The 20,679-nt window shown below is 47.0% G+C and overlaps 1 protein-coding gene across 1 annotated transcript; it reads right to left on the reverse strand.

The window, feature by feature from the left end:
- Positions 1–9,697: 9,697 nt before the first annotated feature.
- On the reverse strand, positions 9,698–19,783 carry LOC123052723 (uncharacterized). Its single transcript, XM_044476045.1, has 4 exons — positions 19,313–19,783; positions 11,085–11,321; positions 10,751–10,968; positions 9,698–10,143 (listed from the first exon to the last, which is right to left on the reverse strand). Exons 1-4 carry the CDS (start codon positions 19,544–19,546, stop codon positions 9,969–9,971), a joined length of 864 nt encoding a protein of 287 aa, XP_044331980.1. The 5' UTR covers positions 19,547–19,783; the 3' UTR covers positions 9,698–9,968.
- Positions 19,784–20,679: the final 896 nt, after the last annotated feature.

Here is a 20,679-nt window from a genome sequence, read left to right on the forward strand (position 1 = left end):
CGAGGAGCTACATCGCGAGCTATTGATCTACAACATAGATATGCTAATACTACCAGGACTAAGTTCATGATAAATTAAAGTTCAATTAATCATATTACTTAAGAACTCCCACTTAGATAGACATCCCTCTAATCATCTAAGTGATCACGTGATCCAAATCAACTAAACCATGTCCGGTCATTACGTGAGATGGAGTAGTTTTCAATGGTGAATATCACTATGTTGATCATATCTACTATATGATTCACGCTCGACCTTTCGGTCTCAGTGTTCCGAGGCCATATCTGCATATGCTAGGCTCGTCAAGTTTAACCCGAGTATTCTGCGTGTGCAAAACTGGCTTGCACCCGTTGTAGATGAACGTAGAGCTTATCACACCCGATCATCACGTGGTGTATCGGCACGACGAACTTTGGCAACTGTGCATACTCAGGGAGAACATTTTATCTTGAAATTTAGTGAGAGATCATCTTATAATGCTACCGTCAATCAAAGCAAAATAAGATGCATAAAAGATAAACATCACATGCAATCAATATAAGTGATATGATATGGCCATCATCATCTTGTGCTTGTGATCTCCATCTCCGAAGCACCGTCATGATCACCATCGTCACCGGCGCGACTCCTTGATCTCCATCATAGCATCGTTGTCGTCTCGCCAACTATTGCTTCTACGACTATCGCTATCGCTTAGTGATAAAGTAAAGCAATTACAGGGCGATTGCATTGCATACAATAAAGCGACAACCATATGGCTCCTGCCAGTTGCCGATAACTCGGTTACAAAACATGATCATCTCATACAATAAAATATAACATCGTGCCTTGACCATATCACATCACAACATGCCCTGCAAAAACAAGTTAGACGTCCTCTACTTTGTTGTTGCAAGTTTTACGTGGCTGCTATGGGCTGAGCAAGAACCGTTCTTACCTACGCATCAAAACCACAACGATAGTTTGTCAAGTTAGTGTTGTTTTAACCCTCTCAAGGACCGGGCGTAGCCACACTCGGTTCAACTAAAGTTGGAGAAACTGACACCCGCCAGCCACCTATGTGCAAAGCACGTCGGTAGAACCAGTCTCGCGTAAGCGTACACGTAATGTCGGTCCGGGCCGCTTCATCCAACAATACCGCCGAACCAAAGTATGACATGCTGGTAAGCATTATGACTTGTATCGCCCATAACTCACTTGTGTTCTACTCGTGCATATAACATCTACGCATAAAACCAGGCTCGGATGCCACTGTTGGAAAACGTAGTAATTTCAAAAAAATTCCTACGCACACACAGGATCATGGTGATGCATAGCAACGAGAGGGGAGACTGTGTCCACGTACCCTCGTTGACCGAAAGCGGAAGCGTTAGCACAACGCGGTTGATGTAGTCGTACGTCTTCACGATCCGACCAATCCAAGTACCGAACGTATGGCACCTTCGAGTTCAGCACACGTTCAGCTCGATGACGTCCCGCGAACTCCGATCCAGCAGAGCTTCACGGGAGAGTTACGTCAGCACGACGGCGTGATGACGGTGATGATGTTGCTATCGACGCAGGGCTTCGCCTAAGCACCGCTACGATATGACCGAGGTGGAATATGGTGGAGGGGGGCACCGCACACGGCTGGAATAGATCAACAGATCAAATTGTGTGTCTATGGGGTGCCCCCTGGCCACGTATATAAAGGATGGAGGAAGGAGGAGGCCGGCCCTCATAGGGCGTGCCCAAGTGTGGAGTCCTACTAGGACTCCCTAGTCCTAGTAGGATTCCACCTCCCACATGGAATAGGAAAAAGGGAAGGGAGAAGGAGAAGGAAGGAAGGGGGCGCCCCCCTCCCTAGTCCAATTCGGACCAGTCCATGGGGAGGGGTGCGGCCACCCTTCGAGGCCTTTCTCCCCTTTCCCGTATGGCCCATTAAGGCCCAATACGAATTCCCGTAACTCTGTGGTACTCCGAAAAATACCCGAATCACTCGGAACCTTTCCGATGTCCGAATATAGTCGTCCAATATATCAAACTTTACGTCTTGACCATTTCGAGACTCCTCGTCATGTCCCCGATCTCATCCGGGACTCCGAACTACCTTCGGTACATCAAAACATATAAACTCATAATATAAATCATCACCGAACGTTAAGCGTGCGGACCCTACGGGTTCGAGAACTATGTAGACATGACCAAGACACGTCTCCGGTCAATAACCAATAGCGGAACCTGGATGCTCATATTGGCTCCTACATATTCTACGAAGATCTTTATCGGTCAAACCGCATAACAACATACGTTGTTCCCTTTGTCATCGGTATGTTACTTGCCCGAGATTCGATCGTCGATATCTCAATACCTAGTTCAATCTCGTTACCGGCAAGTCTCTTTATTCGTTCCGTAATACATCATCCCACAACTAACTCATTAGTTACAATGCTTGCAAGGCTTATAGTGATGTGCATTACCGAGTGGGCCTAGAGATACCTCTCCGACAATCGGAGTGACAAATCCTAATCTCGAAATACGCCAACCCAACAAGTACCTTTGGAGACACCTGTAGAGCACCTTTATAATCACCCAGTTACGTTGTGACGTTTGGTAGCACACAAAGTGTTCCTCCGGTAAACGGGAGTTGCATAATCTTATAGTCATAGGAACATGTATAAGTCATGAAGAAAGCAATAGCAACATACTAAACGATCAAGTGCTAAGCTAACGGAATGGGTCAAGTCAATCACATCATTCTCTAATGATGTGATCCCGTTAATCAAATGACAACTCATGTCTATGGCTAGGAAACTTAACCATCTTTGATTCAACGAGCTAGTCAAGTAGAGGCATAGTAGTGACACTCTGTTTTTCTATGTATTCACACATGTACTAAGTTTCCGGTTAATACAATTCTAGCATGAATAATAAACATTTATCATGATATAAGGAAATAAATAATAACTTTATTATTGCCTCTAGGGCATATTTCCTTCATTACGATCTGGTGGTAGATCAACTCTTGTAATCCTCATATTCGTCAAGATCAATCAAGCAGGAAGTAGGGTATTACCTCCATCGAGAGGGCCCGATCCTGGGTAAACATCGTGTCCCCCGTCTCCTGTTACCATCGACCTTAGATGCACAGTTCGGAACCCCGTACCCGAGATCCGCCGGTTTTGACACCGACACCCGTGCCGCGGCCTGAGCAACGCCGCGACGTCGGTGCCCCCGGGCGCCGCCGCGGGTAGAGCCCTTTGCGTCACTCTCAGGATGCACCGGGCCGGCGTGCGCACCTGGACACTGGCGGAAGCGGCGGTCGACTGCGAGACCGTGGTAGAGCTCCTTCTAACATGGTTAGAAGTCGGAGCGCGGCACGGTCCACACAGCTTTCCCCGCCACCCACGCCAGCAGAAGCGTTGGCGCGCGTGCAACTGCTCCTCGACTTCCCTCATGCTGCGGAGAAGCTCGACGAGTGGAGGGCCACCATCCGGAGCCTCATCAGCTGCACCAACAAAGATGAACCGCAGCTAGCGGGACCCTCGTGCCGGCGCTTGGTAGAATCGGTGCCCGCCGGAGGAGGGAGGACTGGGGGTGCTGCGATCACGGTGCACTCCCCTCCCCCATGCCAACAACAGCAGTCGTCGGCTCGTCGGGCCGACGCTTGTGACAACGCTTCCACAGCATCGTCCGACCCGCGGGCCCGCTGCGACCAACGTCAAGTTCTTCGAGAGCGAGCTCAGGAGGACGCTCGGACCACCATCGAGCGGCGGCGGGAAGCGCGCCATCAGTCAGATAGGCATGCGGGGCCCACTATGGACCACCCAACACCGGGGGGTTCCGGCGACCTACCTTACGAGGTGGGTTGTCCGGCCTTTACCCGTGAGCTGCGGCAGTGGCCCTCCCACCACACGTTTAAGCCTGATGTTGGGGAAAAGTACAATAGCAAGACTCACCCGTCGGAGTTCCTCAGCATCTATACCATCGCAATGCAAGCCGCCAGGGCTCGCGACGACAAGGTGCTCGCCAACTACTTTCCATTGGCACTTAAGCCCAATGTTATGTCATGGTTGATGCACCTGCTAGTGGATTCCATCTCTTCCTGGTCGAATCTGTGCCACGAGTTTGTTAGCACCTTTATCGGAGGCCACCAAGCTCCCGGCTAGGCAAACGATTTGCATGTCATCCCCCAGAAGGACGGCGAGTCCCTACGCAAGTACATACAAAGGTTCAACCGTGTGCAGTACAGCATCCCAGATGTTCACCCCGCTGTTGTCATCAGTGCATTCCATCAGAATATGCGCAACCACAAGATGAGCGAAGAGCTGGGGATGAATAAGGTCAAGGATGTAGCCGAGCTTTATGTTCTAGCTGACAGATGTGCTCGAGCTGAAGAAGGAAGGAAGTACCCCGGCGAAGATGCCGACGTAGAAACCGACTCCACAGACGAAGACGTCGCCGCCCCAGCAAGGAAGGGTCGACGCTGCAATAGGAAGCATAAGGGCAAGACCGTGCTTGCCGTTGAGGGATCCGGCGACCCCGGCGCCGCCAACAAGGCCAAGGCTGACGACCCCGGCAAGGAATTTGCCGGGTGCGCCGCCTGCCGGGCCTTGGCGGCTGCCAACAAGCCAGGAGGCTCCGACAAGCAGTATTGCAAGATCCATCGCACCAAGGGCCACGACCTCCAGGACTGCCGACAGGTTGAGCTGCTTGCAGAGAAACAAAACAGGCGAATATGAGAGGCGGGACAAGGAGAAGGGCCAGGATGGTGCTGAGGGGCCCGGCAAGAAGCGTGGCGGCCAAGGAGGTCACCGCGGCAAGGATAATCAACAAGAGAGGCCTGCTCGGGGCCGTGAGAAGGAGAGAGATGACGATCATGGGGAGGACGACGAGTCCGGCGAGCATGAGTTCCAGAAAGCTACAGAGGCCATGTGCGTCGACGGTGGCGCCTCATTGCATACCTCTCACCACCGGCTGAAGCAGTGGGCGCGTGAGGTCACTGCGACAGAGTCGTCATTCGATGCCCAGAAGCCACTGAAGTGGTCCAGCACACCTATCATTTTTTACACCGAGGATCACCCTGATCGCACGACTGCGGTCAGGTGTTTGCCGTTGTTGGTTTCACCAACAATATGCAACCTCAAGGTGACAAAAGTGCTAGTTGATGGTGGGGCCAGTCAAAACTTGATCTCGCCCACTGTGATCAAGAGGCTGCAAATCCCCGATGGAGATCTCGAGGAGACGGGCACGTTTCAAGGAATCAACCCGGGGAGGAGTCAGCCGAAAGGTAAAATCACGTTGCCTGTTACATTCGGGGGCGAGCTGAACTACAGGATGGAGAAGATCATTTTTGATGTCACCAAGATCCATCTGCCCTACAATGGGATCCTTGGCCGCCCAGCGCTGGCCAAGTTCATGGCGGCATCACATTACTCCTACAACACGTTGAAGATGCCCAGGCCACTGAGCATCATCACCGTCCCTTCTGACAAGAGGGACGCGCTCATCTGCGCCGACCAGCTCTACCGGGAGGCAGTTGCAGCAACGGTCGCCAAGGCACTTGCTCCTGCCGCTGAAGCCCTGGGAGGGAAGAAGGCCGGCAAGACCTCTGCCTCTGCCGGCAAGGCCCCTTCCGGTGAGACCTCTTCCGGCAAGACCTCCTGCACCCACTCTGGCAAACGCGCCTCTTCAGAGTGCTGCGCTCCCGTCGAGGACGTGCCAGAGAGCTCCACCGGCAAGAGCAAGAAATCCAAGGCAGCACCACCAGAGACCAAGAAGGTGCCCGTCAAGGAGGACGGCATGGGCGGGGCTTTTATCATAAGGTCCACCCTTGCCAGCAAATAGGAAAGCGCGCTCGTCGCCTTCCTGTGGGCGAATGTCGATGTGTTTGCATGGCAAGCATCCGACATCCCCGGCGTTCCCAGGAAGGTGATTGAGCACCATCTTGCTGTCTGTCCTCATGCACGGCCCGTCAAGAAGAAGGTCAGGAAGCAAGCTTTCGAGCAGCAAGAGTTTATCATCGAAGATATCAGGAAGTTAGAGGTGGCAGGCTTGGTTAGAGGAGTGCTCCACCCCACATGGTTGGCCAATCCAGTGGTAGTATGTAAGGCAAATGGGAAGTGGAGGCTATGTATTGATTACACAGATATCAATAAGGCCTATCCAAAGGATCCTTTCCCTTTTCCATGCATCGACCAGATTGTGGACTCCACTGCCGGGTGTGACCTGCTGTCATTCCTCGACGCCTATTCAGGATACCATCAGATCTTCATGATGAAGGAAGACGAAGAAAAGACCGCGTTCATCACCCCATGTGGTACGTACTGTTTTGTACAAATGCCTTTCGGGTTGAAAAGCACCGGTTCGACGTTCGCCCGAGCGGTCCAAATTGGTTTTGAGCCCCAGCTGCATAAAAATATGGAAGCTTACATGGATGATATAGTGGTCAAAACCAAGGACAAGGCCACACTCGTGCAGGATCTGGAAGAAACATTTGCAAACCTGCGTAAGATCAACCTCAAGCTCATCCCAGAGAAGTGCGTGTTCGGCGTCCCAACGCGGGATCGAAGAAAATCCTGACAAGATCAAAGCGATCAAGCAGATTGAGGCGCCGAGACGGGTCAAAGACGTCCGTAGGCTCGCCGGCTGCATTGCTGCTCTAAGTAGGTTCATCTCCAAATCTGCTGAGCGCGCCCTCCCCTTTTTCAAAATTTTGAAAAGGCGGGTCCAATGAAATGGACTCCGGAGGCAGAGGTAACGCTACAGGATTTGAAGAAGTACCTCTCCTCCACGCCAATACTAGTCGCACCTAAACCACAAGAGCCGTTGCTACTATATCTAGCGGCGACGAATCAAGTGGTTAGTGTTGCACTAGTAGCACAGAGGGAACTTGAGGAAGAAGCAGCAGTAGCAGCGGAGCCGTCGGATGGTGGGCCGGGGCTCTCCCCGGCAGGGCCTGACGCCGGCAAGGCCCAATCCCGGCAAGACAGAGTCTGCGCAGATGGGCGAAGTTGAACAGAAGAAGAAGGTGGTGCAGCACCCAGTTTATTTTGTCAGTTCCCTCTTGTAGGGGGCTAGATCAAGATATTCCGGGATGCAGAAGCTACTTTTCGGCCTCCTTATGGCCTCGAGAAAGCTGCGTCACTATTTCCAAGCACACGAGATCACCGTCGTCACCCGCCTCCCTCTGCAACGAATCTTGCACAAACCAGATGCGACTGGGAAGATTGTGGAGTGGGCGTTGGAGCTATTGAGTTTTGGTCTCAAGTTTGAAAGTACTTCAACGATCAAGAGCCGAGATTTGGCAGAATTCATAGCAGAATGGACCTCAACGCCCGACGAGGAGATTCAAGAGACCACCCTTCCCGGCAAGGAAACGAGCCGTGATTGGATCATGTACTTCGATGGGGCTTTCTCGCTACAAGGTGTTGGTGCCCGCGTGCTACTCGTCGCACCCACCGGAGAACACCTCAAGTACGTGGTCCAAATGCACTTTCCCCGAAAAAAAACAACACAGCAGAGTACGAGGTATTGCTTGCTGGTCTCAGGATCGCGGCAGACCTCGGAATCAGGAAGCTCATCATCAGAGGTGATTCGCAGCTCGTCGTCAAGAAAGTTAACAAGGATTACCAGAGCCCGTTGATGGAGGCCTATGTGGATGAGGCGAGGAAGTTGGAGGAGCGTTTTGACGGTCTACATGCGGAGCATGTTCCCGAAGCAGAGAACAGCATTGCCGACAACTTGTCAAAACGTGCTGCCCTCAAGTTGCTTGTGGAACCAGGTACCTTTGTGCTTCAATTAACCCAGCCATCTGTTGAGCCATCAGCAGGACAGAACAAGCGAAGGAAGGTAGGCCCTGGAAAGTACTTTCCCGCTAAGCTCCCAGGAGCCGCCGGCAAGGACGTTGCCGGGTGCCCCAAGCTTGCCGAGGGGCAGCAACCTCCGGCAGGACCCCAAGCCCTGGCCATAGAGGCAGCTGCCCCTACGGCCGAAGATGAGCCTTTAGTCCTTGCCATCGAGCCCCAGGCTCCAGCATGGGCGCAGCACACCGTCTGTTTCCTCCAAATAGGGGAACTCCCTGAGGAATAGGAAGAAGCGGAGAAAGTAGCCCGTCGGTCCAGCATGTACCAGTTTGTGGATGATGCCCCATACAGAAGGAGACAGAACGGTGTGAAATTGAAGTGAATTCCTCGGGAGGACGGACTGGAGCTGTTGGCATAGATACATGGAGGCATGTGTGGCTCCCACATAGGGTCAAGAGCCCTTGCCGGCAAAGCGTTCCAGCAAGGTTTCTTCTGGCCCACCGCTCTCCAGGATGCAGCTGCGCTAGTAACCATGTGTGAAGCGTGCCAGTTCCATTCAAAGAAGCTTCGTCAACCAGCCAGAGCTCTTCAGACAATCCCTCTTTCCTGGCCATTTTCGGTCTGGGGGCTCGACACACTGGGCCCCTTTCCCCATGCTGTCGGGGGCTTTGAGTACTTGTACGTCGCGATCGACAAGTTCACAAAGTGGCCGGAAGTAGAATCAGTGAGAAAGGTGACAGCACAATTAGCCGTCAAGTTCTTCAAGGGGCTAGTCTGCCGTTTTGGTGTGCCGAACAGAGTCATCACCGACAACGGCACGCAGTTCACCAGCCGCACCTTTATGCAGTATATCCAAGACCTCGGTAGCAAGGTTTGTTTTGCTTCTGTCGCTCATCCCAGAAGCAACGGCCAGGCCGAGAGGGCAAACACAGAGGTGTTGCGAGGCCTCAAGACCAGGACTTTTGACAGGCTACACAAGTGCGGAAGGCGCTGGGTTGATGAGTTACCAACGGTTCTTTGGTCGATCAGAACGACGCCAAATCGAGCCACTGGCGAGACACCCTTTGCCCTAGTTTACGGGGCAGAAGCAACTCTCCCCACGGAACTCATATACGGGTCACCTCGAGTGCTCGCTTATGACGAGCTTGAGCAAGAGCAGTTGTGCCACGATGATGTGACACTCCTTGAGGAAGATCGTCTTCGGGCTGCTGTGCGAGCTGCTCGCTACCAGCAAGCCTTGCGCCGCTAACATAGCCACAAGGTTCGTACCCGAAGCCTTGAGGAAGGCGACCTTGTTCTTCGGCGAGTTCAATCCGCCAAGAATTCCAACAAGTTGACGCCAAAGTGGGAAGGCCCTTATGGGTAATACGAGTCACCAGGCCCGGCGCAGTCCGCCTGGAGACCGAAGATGGAATTCCAGTGAGTAACTCCTGGAACATTGAACATCTTCGCAAGTTTTACCCATAAGGCGCGGTTGCCAGGCCTCCCGGCAGACCACTTTTTGTACAAGCCTTGCCGGCAAGGCATGTAATCCTTTTCCCACGGTGCGGGTGCTATAATTGATGGGGGTCGGTGTTGATGGTTGGTGGCTGATGCATGCTTGAGCTACTTCGGCGAGGCTATGCATGCTTGTGCTGCTTCGGCGGGGCTTTTGGAGGTCGCTTTTTTTTTTCTTTTTGTGTAAGTTAATATTAACTATGCATCTTAGTTGCACAGAGATCGAGTGTGTATTCTTGATGATTGTATTCTCTTAATACAACATTACAAGTCAATAAAATCCACCCTTTATTGGAAAAAAATATCCAACTATTATTCACTACGTGTGCATTTTGGTTCTAATAACACAGTTGAACTGAAAGGCAAACTGTGTGCATCACAGATGGTAAAAATGGTGCTCGTATTTTCTTCATCAATAAACAAAACAAAGATAATTTCACCTTAAGCAGCTTGAAATATACATTGCACAGGCCCCGGTTCGTACATTGATTGGAGTTCTTAATTTTGGCAATTCTCTCTCTCTACTTAAAACAAAACCAAAAGAAGAGAGAAGGGAAGTGATTCTGGATCTCTATTTTCTTTACAACTGTTGCAGGTTGTTGACGATTGAAACCAGATTAGTAGTGCCCGTTTGTAGTTTACACCTGGAGGAGACCTAGCATTAAGATTTGATCCGGAGCAAGGATATCAACATAGCTCATCCTCGGCTTGCAATTTTTGGAGCGCCTTTTTCGCATAAATAGTTATTGCAGCAGTGGAAACTGCAGCAACCGTAAAGCCAATTCCGTTGTAGATGATCTGATCCACTGACAAGAAAGACCCTTGGCTAGTCGCCGCAGCCAAGCTTTGAACGAGCTTCCCACTGTTCACAACAAATATCGACAAAATTAATTTACCCATACCACAGAAAGATAATTAAACCAGGCATATATGTTTACATGTATAGAATAAAATACATAATCCTGAAACAGCTAGATATAATTCCTGCGAGACCATCTTATTTTTTACCAAGGACAGGAGCTAGCAAGTGCATTATCTCTCATACTGCATCCAACTATGAATCTTACAAACCCCCCTCCCACACACACACACACACACACACACACTGTAAACCAAGAGCCCAGGTGGAAAATTTGGATTTGTACGTCGGAGGGATGTGCTGCCTGAAGCACTATAACTAGATTGATCGCATAGAAGATTAGAAATGAAGAAAGGTGCCGACAAAATTTCTACCCTCCATGGCCAAAGTTGAACTCACAAAGCAGATTTTGCATTGGCAAAAACTCATAAAGCTAACGATATTTATGCTAGCAAAAGGTATAGGTGCGCATCATCATTCCAATTCCATAAAATAGCAGATTGGGTGAGATACAATCAAGTTATTCGTGAACTATTTGCAAATGGATTCAATAACCACACCAATACTGACTGACTACCTACAGAAGGCAAAATGTGGAAGAGGTACAAACCTATAAATTGCAAGGAGGGTTTCATGTATGGTTCCCGCCATTGAACCAGCTATATATGGACAATATTTGACATTTGTAGCCACGGAAGCGTAGTTAAAAACTATATATGGAAATGGAGAAATCCTAAGTAAAGCAACTGCCCTAAATTGATGGAACCAATCTCCTTCACCAGCAAGTCTAACAAAAGCAGCTTTCTTCGGCCATTTTTCCAACCATCTCTGCATGACAACCATCAACCATTATTTCCATAATAAAATATGAAGACACGAACAAACTGGTTTCATGTACTATCTGGATAAAACATAGCTGAAAAAGATGGGACTGAGAGCCTCACGTGTATTCTGGAATGGAACGCAGATCCTATACAAAATGGTAATGACATGCCTATGCTCATCGCCGTTGTAATTATCAGAAAGCCATAACCATATCCAAAGGTCATCCCCGCAATCCACATAAAGGGAGAAGAAGGTATCAAGACACTTGGGAATAAAGCGATTGCACCAAAACATATTAGAAGAATAACTGGTCGGCTGAAAGTTCTTGATTGCCAGTCAATAATCGGCACAACCACCTGTGAAGGACAGAAACATGCAAAACAATGTCAGCAACAAACCAAGAGCATACTAGCACAATATCTTAGAATCAAAAGCAGCTACAGAAACACATGCAGGTGTGCAAACAGTCTGTTTAAGAGGGCAACAAGATAATTCACTGAAATTGGTACAGGTAGCATAACTATGAGATGCTAATCAGTCTACAATTGCATGAGAATTCGTAATATTGAGGTTGATACAGAGAAAGATCATCAATAGGCAGCTGAGCATCCTTATGATCATGAACTTCTTGGTGGGGGTGGGGGGCTTGCCCACATAATTTATTTCAGGTAACACCAGCAAGCAGGATCCAAATGCAAGCATAGTTGTACTTTATGTGCTCTATCCTTGCAACATTTTACATTGTTCTGACCTAATCATATGAACTTTTGGAAGGGGTCAGCTGATGTAGTTAGAAATGATGGACAGAGTTGTAAACATTTCCTCCATGATGTTGACGACAACCAAAATTATGTCGGAAAATACGAAGACAAATCACCTTTTAAGAAAAAGCAATTACACCAGCCAACTTCAAACCAGGTATGAGAGTATAAGCAAGACCCTACATCTGGTAGGAATCCTACTCTCCTTTTTAAAGACTTTTTTCAGCATCTGACTGATTTACGAGGGGAGACACCTGTAATTCTGGGGATCTGATGGGGTATGATTTGTGTGTGCCTATTGCATTCTCACCACCTAACCGCTTGATATTTATCTGGTTTGGTTCTTCGATCCTCTCGCTTCTCTCCACCCGCCCGGTGCTCTCCCTAAAAACTCCCGTCAAATCCTAGCCGCTTCGCCGATGTACAGTCTTATAAGAAGTTCCATCGCTGCGCCACTTCCTCCCGCACCACCGCCTGCTTCTTACCCAATTAAGACAGTACCGCACGTCCCCACCACTGCCATCGGCACCCTTGCACCGTGCTGCAATGACCACCTTCAAGCCGCTGCCCCTGAGATCCAGCGCGTCGTCGTCCAGTCATATGTGTGCCCAAGCCCTGAAACCCCCTTGGCTGCCAGGAAGTCGTCCCTGGCCATGGCCACCATCACCCTCTTGCAAGGCAGCGCCACAAGCCACAGCGTCGCCTCGGTGCATGCCGGGCAAATCCTTGGGTCGTCTACCTCGGTGTTAGGGCGTGCGCACATGAATCACCTCCGATCCGTTGTCCAATCATATGTGTGCCCCGGCGGCATGGCGTTGGCTGCGTTCCAGAAGTAGGGGTGCACTAGCAGCACGCCACTTCTGGCCGCGCATAGGCGCAGGAGCCCCTCGTCCGCGGCGGGGAGGGTAACGTTGTTCGTGATGTTCACGCGCATGCTGTCGCTGGCAAGTAACAAACAGGACGTGGTCGAGCCACGGCTTGGGGCCTGCAAGGCGAGTGCTCAAATGCCCCCACCAGTTGAGCTTCAGGTCCAACTCCAGGAAGTTTGATTCAGTAATCAGCTTCGGTTCCAAGTTTCAGTACCTTTAGAAATATTGTTTCGGTAAGCAATTTTGCTTTGCCGAGATGGTAGGGCTTGATCTTGAGTGCTCAAGTGCCCCCACCAGTTGAGCTTCAGGTCCAACTCCAGGAAGTTTGATTCAGTAATCAGCTTCGGTTCCAAGTTTCAGTACCTTTAGAAATATTGTTTCGGTAATCAATTTTACTTTGCCAAGATGGTACCTTTGGATACAATTGTTACACAATTTATCCAATCCATGAAATCAGTTTTTAACAAATCTGTTTCATGTGACTCCTGGTGATGTTTTTCATATATATATAATGTTTGCACCGTATGACCCTTTCCTTGTTTCAAGGTAAATTAATATCAAGTATACTGTATCTTTCTTAACATGGATTGTGTTATTCCCCTACGCCCAGTACAGTTAGTGACATTTTTATGAAAGTGGAAGAAATGTTCTTTTCATTGTAGCTCATGTTGATTTTCATATATAACAGTACTATTACTGATTTATGTTTCCGTTTCGAGGTCACATTAATATCAAGTAGACTATCTGTCCAGTTATATTTCTTTACATTACGATGATGCTATTGTATCATCCACCCTTTGTGTTATTTCCCCATGCCCAGTACAATTAGGCACAATTTCTTGAAAATGATGTTTTTTTTATTGTAGCTCATGTTGATGGTATATACAGTCAATTATAAGAGGTTGGAAACCAGATATTAATTATTTTGAAGATGTTTTTCCTTGCCATATTTCTCTGTAACAGGCTGTTTGATTTGAAGAATTTGCTTTCTTAGGATATATATATTATAATAAAGCGGTGTCTTCTCCCTTAACAATAGAGGATATGCGTAACTAGCTTGATGTTTCACATATTTAAGAAGCAAAATTAGTTTCATGGTGTGAAAAATAGTTGATGAGTTCTGTATAGTCCAGGTTGCCTCTTCTACTTTCATCTCTTGAAATTTTTTAAGCTACGGACGCCGATAACTGCCACACGTGTGGCACAATGGGCACGCGACCACACGACCCTGTGTGGCATACCCAGGAGACAGCCCACACGACCCTGTGTGGGCGCACATTAAAACTGCCCACACGACCCTCCCGCCCGAACAATTCAGTGCGAGCTGCTCCCCAGCCCGCACAGCACACACCCCTCATACAGTTCTCTGCACAAGCTTTTGCTGTGACTAAAAAAAGAAAAAAAAAAGGCCCAGTCTGATCCAATTCATATAATGTGACTAAAAAACCCAGATTTGGCTGTGACTAAATAAAGCCCAGATATTGCCATGGTGATAAAAATGAAAAGTTCCCACAATGAAAAAATTTAGTGTAAAAATTATCATGCTACAAAAATAAAGAACCAATTTGAATAAAAAATGAAAAAAGATCAAGGCAATTTGCACCTGAACATGGTGGCAAACCAAAAAAATTGGAGAGACTATTAGTGAAAACAATTTGGCATGACAAAAACAAAAGTGGGAAACTCACATACATACAAAGTTGCCATACAACTTGCCATGCTACATAAATGTACATTTGTGGTGAGCGATGGAGGCGAAAATTTCCGTGGATGTGAAAATAAAATTGCCACGACGATGAATGTAAATTTGATATGGCAATAAAAAACATAAGTTTGCCATGGCAAAAATAAAGAAGTAAAAAATCAGCATGGCAAATCTATTGCATGCACTATACCATTTGCTGAACACATAATAACAAAAAAATGCAACATATTTGCCATGATCCATTTAACTAAATTTCCCATCGTTTGAAAAAAAACAATTACCATTGTTTGGGGAAAAATACCATGAAATATGGCAAATCTATTCTATGTTACTAAATCTGCCATGCTTCGTGAAATAGAAATGCCATGGTGGAGGGGGGGTGGGGATTGCCAGCAAATCAAATGCATGTGATATGACAAATTTGAACTCAGCAGTAGAAAAAAAAATCCATTAACTACATTTGCCATGCTTCGTAAAAATAGAATTGCCATGTTCTAGGGGAAAAAGTGCCATATAGTATGGCAAACATTTAACTAGATTTGCCGTGGGTTGTAATTTTTTTTAACATTATCATAAAAAAAGAAACTTGCCATGGGCAATAAGGTGAATGTGCCGTGGGACATCAAGTGACATGGCAAAAATACACTAACCATTTTTGCCATAATAAAAAAAAGTTGACATTGTCCAAAAAAAAATATTTTGCCATGGCAACTACTTGTATGGATTCTGCCCATGGCAACTACTTGCATGGATTCTGCCCATGGCAACTACTACAGAAAAATTTGCCATGATCCATTTAAATAAATTTCCCATGGTTTGTAAAAAAAATTGCCATGGTTTGGGGAAAAATTACATCAAGTATGGCAAAATCTAGTCGAATTTACTAAATTTGGCATGCTTCGTAAAAAAAATAGAATTGCCATGGCCAGGGGGAAACATGCCAACAGTATGGCAAATCTATTTCACTTAACTCAATTTACCATGGTTCTTAGAAAATAAAACTTGCCATGGTGGATCGGGAAAAATTGCCATGTAGTATGGCAAATCTATTCCATTTTACTAAATTTGCCATACTTCATAAAAAAAATTGCCATGGTGGGGGGGAGGGGGAGGGAATTGCCATGTAAAATGGCAAATCTATTTTAGTTTACTAAATTTGCCATGGTTCGTAAAATAAACTTGCCAAGGTGGAGGGGAAAAAATTGCCATGTTCTAGGGAGAAAAGTGACATGTAGTATGGCAAATCTATTCCATTTAACTAGATTTGCCATGGTTTGTAAAAAAAAGTTTGACATTATCTTAAAAAAAGAAACTTGTCATGGGCAATAAGGTGAATTTGCCATGGGAAATGAAGTGAATTTGCCTTATAAAAAAATTGCCGTTGTCCCAAACAAATTTTCCATGGCAACTACTTGTACGAATACTGCCCATGGCAACTACTACAGAAAAATTTGCCATGGTAACTACTCATGAAAATTCTGCACATGGCAATTAATGCAGAATGTTCCCATGGCAACTACTACAGAAATTTGCCGTCGCAACTACTCGTAGCAATTATGCCCATGGCAACTACTCCCAGAATGTTGCCACACAATTACTATGGCGGTCGAAATTCTCGCAACTACTATGGCATGCCGAGCTCTTGAAACTCCGGCAAACTCGATCTTAAAGTTTACCATGACAAACTCAATCTTGGGTTACCCATAGCAAAGACATCTTAAAAAAGAGTTGCCTTGATCCCTGACCTAAGAGGACATACAACCTATGACAGCGTGATTTCTCCTTAGAAAATCATGGCAATTTTGCCATGACAAGAAAGTTGGGACATGGCAAAAATGTTGAAAACATGGCAAAATCAACAATACTAACAATTTGTTGTTCTCCTAAAAAGACATGGCAAAATTGCCATGGATAATCAATCAACACAGGGCAACAATTTTCCTACGTTTTCAACCAAATCAATGAGCTTGTGAATTCAAACCGTTTCATTCTACGTATGAATCATCAACACAGCTAGGTAATTCATCAGAAAAACACTGCTGTAATTAGTTACTGAACTGATTCAAAGTTCAGATCAAGGGACGAACCGAGTGGCAACAGGGGGAGGAGGGCGTAGCGTGCGTCGGTGGAGGCTGCGGAGCAACTCGTCGACAGTGGCCACCGCCTCTCCTGTCCCGGACAGCAACGGGGGACGGCGCCCCTCTCCCTGAAGCCCGCCACCGCCCCGCGGAGTTCCTAACCCGGACAAATGAGCCATGGCGGCGGCTGCTATTGCGGCCACCACCTCTCCACCTCGTGCGCCGACGCTCCTGTCCCGAACGGCGCCGGAGGACGCGGACGGCGCCCCTCTCTCTCAAGCCCGCCACCGCCCCGCAAAGGAGCTCTTGACCCGGATGGCGCCGGCGGCTGGATATCCGCACGAAGGAGCCATGGCGGCGGCGGCTGGGATGAGGAGGTGCGGCCCCCACCTCTCCACCTCATGCGCCGCCGATGCCGTCATTGAGGTCGAGGAGGCGCCATTAGGGTAGTGCACGCGGGGGCATGGAGCTTGCGCGGCGGCGGGGTAGCTCGGCGGCGACGGGAAGAGCGGCGTGCCGCCTGGAGCTCAACCATACAGGGAGTCGCGATATGGCCGGCGGCGCGTATCGAGCTCCCTGAGGTGCTGACGCCGCCGAGTTCCCCCTCTTCATGCCGCGGCACCGCCCAGCTCCACGCCGCCTCTCTCGTCTCTCCGCCGCGGCCCCCCAACCTCCGCCTTGCAAACTGCCATCACCTCGCCATGGAATCGCTGGGAGACACCGGATTTGAGAGAGGGGGAGATATAAATGGGGAGGGAGGAAGACGAGAGAGGAAGCGAGGTGGATAAGGTTGGGGTAGCTCGGGTCATCCGGTGTAACACGATTTTGGAACGCACGACAGCAACGGATTACGTGGCGCTGGCTTTGTTTCAAACTTCGTGCTATTTGATCCAATGGTTATTAGGGCGTTTGGACCAATTGTCTTCGTGCCACACGTGTGGGCATTACCATTTAGGTAAGCTGGAGCTTTAGGTACTACTTCAAGAAATATAGTCCAATAGGACCACGGAGGTGTGTCCCAGTAGAGTGAAAAAATATCCTCTACCTTATGCCCTATGTGTTAGTTATTTATATAGGGATCTCTGATTCAGACCCTAGATTGCATAGATGCTGTTAGTATGATTCAGTAGGAAAGTCTGCAGTGATTTGAAAAGCTACTCTTGATAACCATGTAGTATCTCATCATGCTCTTCCTTCAAAGGGATAACAGTGCCTTTCACAGTATATTCTCCTGGATAGTTCTGTCCTAGTTCTAACATTGGAATATGGTAGATTGACCTCTGAATCAAATTAAGGTTTCTAGACCCTTTCGCATTGTTACGCCATCATCCATCTGTATGCTAAATATTCCAAGTGAAACCATTCAGTAATTATTCTTATATATGTTGCCATGTTGCTACAAGTTCGTAATTTGATGAAATCACGCCACTGTTCCATTAGTTACTACCTAAGAGATTGTTGCTTTCTTTATTTTCTACCATCTGAACCTGACTAAGAGAAATAGTTATTTTCGAAGTTGATAGCATGTTACATTAATCATTTACACTATTTGACTCATGGAGAGAATATGATCCTGTTATTCACCTGAATATCATTCCTACCAGCTGATTTTAGGACATATTCAATCATCATGGCTGATTTCCTTTCCCCTTAGCAGTTGCTTAGAGAACAACTGAACAAGACTGACTTCATTTGATGCATTATATACATATATACATACCTCTAAAACCAAGCATGTTGAGACTTTTTAAATATACACAAGAAAATGCATTGTGGGCATTGCAGTGTCTAGCTCAGAAAGTGTCATGGCGGCAACTTTTGCCGAAGATAAACCAACAATTTAGTAGTAAAGGAACCATCCTTTGTCCTTATGCATGGAAGAAAAAGATCATCTAATCGGTAAAACCAAACAAAGAGGATTCATCAATTATATAAGAAACTACATAGCTGCCTACGAGCAATGCGAGGCGTGCCGCCGCACATAGCATGGCCAGTAAGACCCTATTTATGGACTCTATACGTGCCAACTACAAGCATGGCTGGCAATAGTAACCACATCAATTAAGCCATAACCGAACCTGATCTAAGGACATGTATCAATGTTACATTCCGCTATCAATTGAGATCTTTGAACAGACTATAATAAAACAACCTCACAATCATGCAAAAATACAATGAGAAATTAAATTAAGCATCAAATATATCCCTGCAAGACACAGATAATACTAGCAAGTGGATACAGGGAATAAACAGTACGGCATCTTGATTCCCAAACATATCAGGATCCAATAGTCTTATGAGATTGTCCCTACCCGTCCACCATTTAGAGGCACCTACACCCCCAGAGCATCAAGCTGACACCACATATTGGGTTACTAAATGAGCGAACATATTAAGGCATTGACTTTTTTTTCGTATTAGCAGAACAATTTTCCAATATTGTTCATTCAACAGTGACATTCCAATTTGATCCAAAAAATCATTTAAACTGGTTTCCAGATGAAATCCATTAAATATCCATATTCATACAACAAAATAACAAATCGACCAGCTAAAACACAAACAACTACTGCGTTCATTTACGTAATGGTCAACATAAATTAGAAAATTATATATGCATAAAACGGTACTTCCTCGGTTCCAAATTATAGCCTAACAAAACGTCTTATAATTTGGGACGGAGGTAGTACATAGTTCAAGGATCAAGCAGGAAAATAAAAAATAATAACAAGAAATCGATAATTAGTAGGAAACACAGAGTAGATAGAATAGGCAAAAAATTGCAGCATAGATCGCGTTAAATGAAAGACTCAACAGAAACAGCATGAGCAAAACACAAGACAGAAAGAAAGATCTAGCATCCGTGACGAAATTAGGTGGGGGAAAACGCGTTGCAAGGAAGCCTCCAAAGGAGAGGACACGGAGAGGGCGCACCTTCTTGATGACGAGTGGGCCCAGGAAAACGACGGCGGCCGCGGCGGCGCCGGCGAGGAAGATCCCGAGTACGGCGACCTTCGCCCACCAACGGATCGCGCGGCATCGCAGCAGTCTTGGGCACTCCCCCTCCTCCTTTACCGCCTCCTTGATAGCGTCCACATCCTCCGGGATCCTCATGTACTCTCCGCGTCCGCATCCGGCACCGCCACTGGCGGCCCCCGACATTCCCATGGGCCGGACGCGATCAAGCGAGCATGCCCAAGGGGACACCCCCCCGGATTTATTGGGTGCCTAATTGGTCCGCGCAAAGCCAAATCTGGCTCGAGCTGGGCGGATTTCCGGGGTGCTATGTGCGATTGAGGAGCGCTAGGGTTTGGTTTCAGGGAGGGGGAGGAATTTATGAGGAGTAGGAGGGAGGCAACGGCATTGGAGCGGACTCGGTTCTGGTGGGCACTGGAGGCAGGGGAAACCGGAATATTTTTATTTATTTTTTAAATTGGAAACCGGAATAATTGTGTGGGTATTTTGACAGCCTCCCCTTACCCATTGTACTAGAAGATACCCGGCGCGTTGCTGCGGACACACATGTTAAACTGTAAGCTTCAATAAACATCTGAGTCAGTAAGAATACATGTTGTGAAAACACATTTTAAATTGTAAGATCCACTAAACATCTGACCCGATGAGAGCATATGAAAAAAAGCAATTACATCTTTATTTATTTATTAATACTACATGGAGATTCAGACATCAGGGATACACATACATGAAACTGGCTACTGGTGTATGTATGCACCGACAAATTGTTTATAAATCTGAATTACACCAGCTATAATTCTCAATATACAATATATACGCTAAGAAAAATAATTAATTAGTTAATCTAGAGGGCTGTTGCCTTCGATATATTTTGTTCGAAACAATACGCCGGGAAGCAAGGAAATCACTCAAGAAATTCGTAAAGATTGTTAATTGGGTTTCCAATAATAAGAAATTTGATTACACATTGCAAAGAATAAAAGAGATCCAGAAATATTAACTGTTAATGGTATAGCCTTGGATGCAACTGTATATGGGAACAACCAAAAAAGGTAAATGACACTAATATAGTAGCTAGCGGAAGAAAATATAGCTTTTAAGATATTGTGCATTTTTCATCTGTCAGTGAACATCCATGCAAAAATAAAATAAAATAGAAAGTGAATATGCGCTTACCAATAGAAGATGCCTTGTCTAACGGGCTATATTAAAAGTTGAGTAAAGAACGCCAGCAAGAAGTGTATTAGCATAGCAACCACTTCATCTATGCAATTGTCCTTCCGCTGCATCATCACAAAGGAGTGTGTTAGCATAACAGTCAGAAT

The sequence above is a fragment of the Triticum aestivum genome, chromosome 2D (assembly GCF_018294505.1).
Source record: "Triticum aestivum cultivar Chinese Spring chromosome 2D, IWGSC CS RefSeq v2.1, whole genome shotgun sequence".
NCBI classification, from domain to species: Eukaryota; Viridiplantae; Streptophyta; class Magnoliopsida; order Poales; family Poaceae; genus Triticum; species Triticum aestivum.

What these genes read in the sequence shown, in the direction of transcription:
- LOC123052723 (XM_044476045.1), bottom strand. Translation starts at nt 19,546, where the DNA reads ATGGGAATGTCGGGGGCCGCCAGTGGCGGTGCCGGATGCGGACGCGGA. An exon ending in GCCCACTCGTCATCAAGAAG is followed by an intron (nt 11,322 to 19,312) that starts GTGCGCCCTCTC and finishes TGTCCTTCACAG; the next exon opens with GTGGTTGTGCCGATTATTGA. An exon ending in CGTTCCATTCCAGAATACAC is followed by an intron (nt 10,969 to 11,084) that starts GTGAGGCTCTCA and finishes GTTGTCATGCAG; the next exon opens with AGATGGTTGGAAAAATGGCC.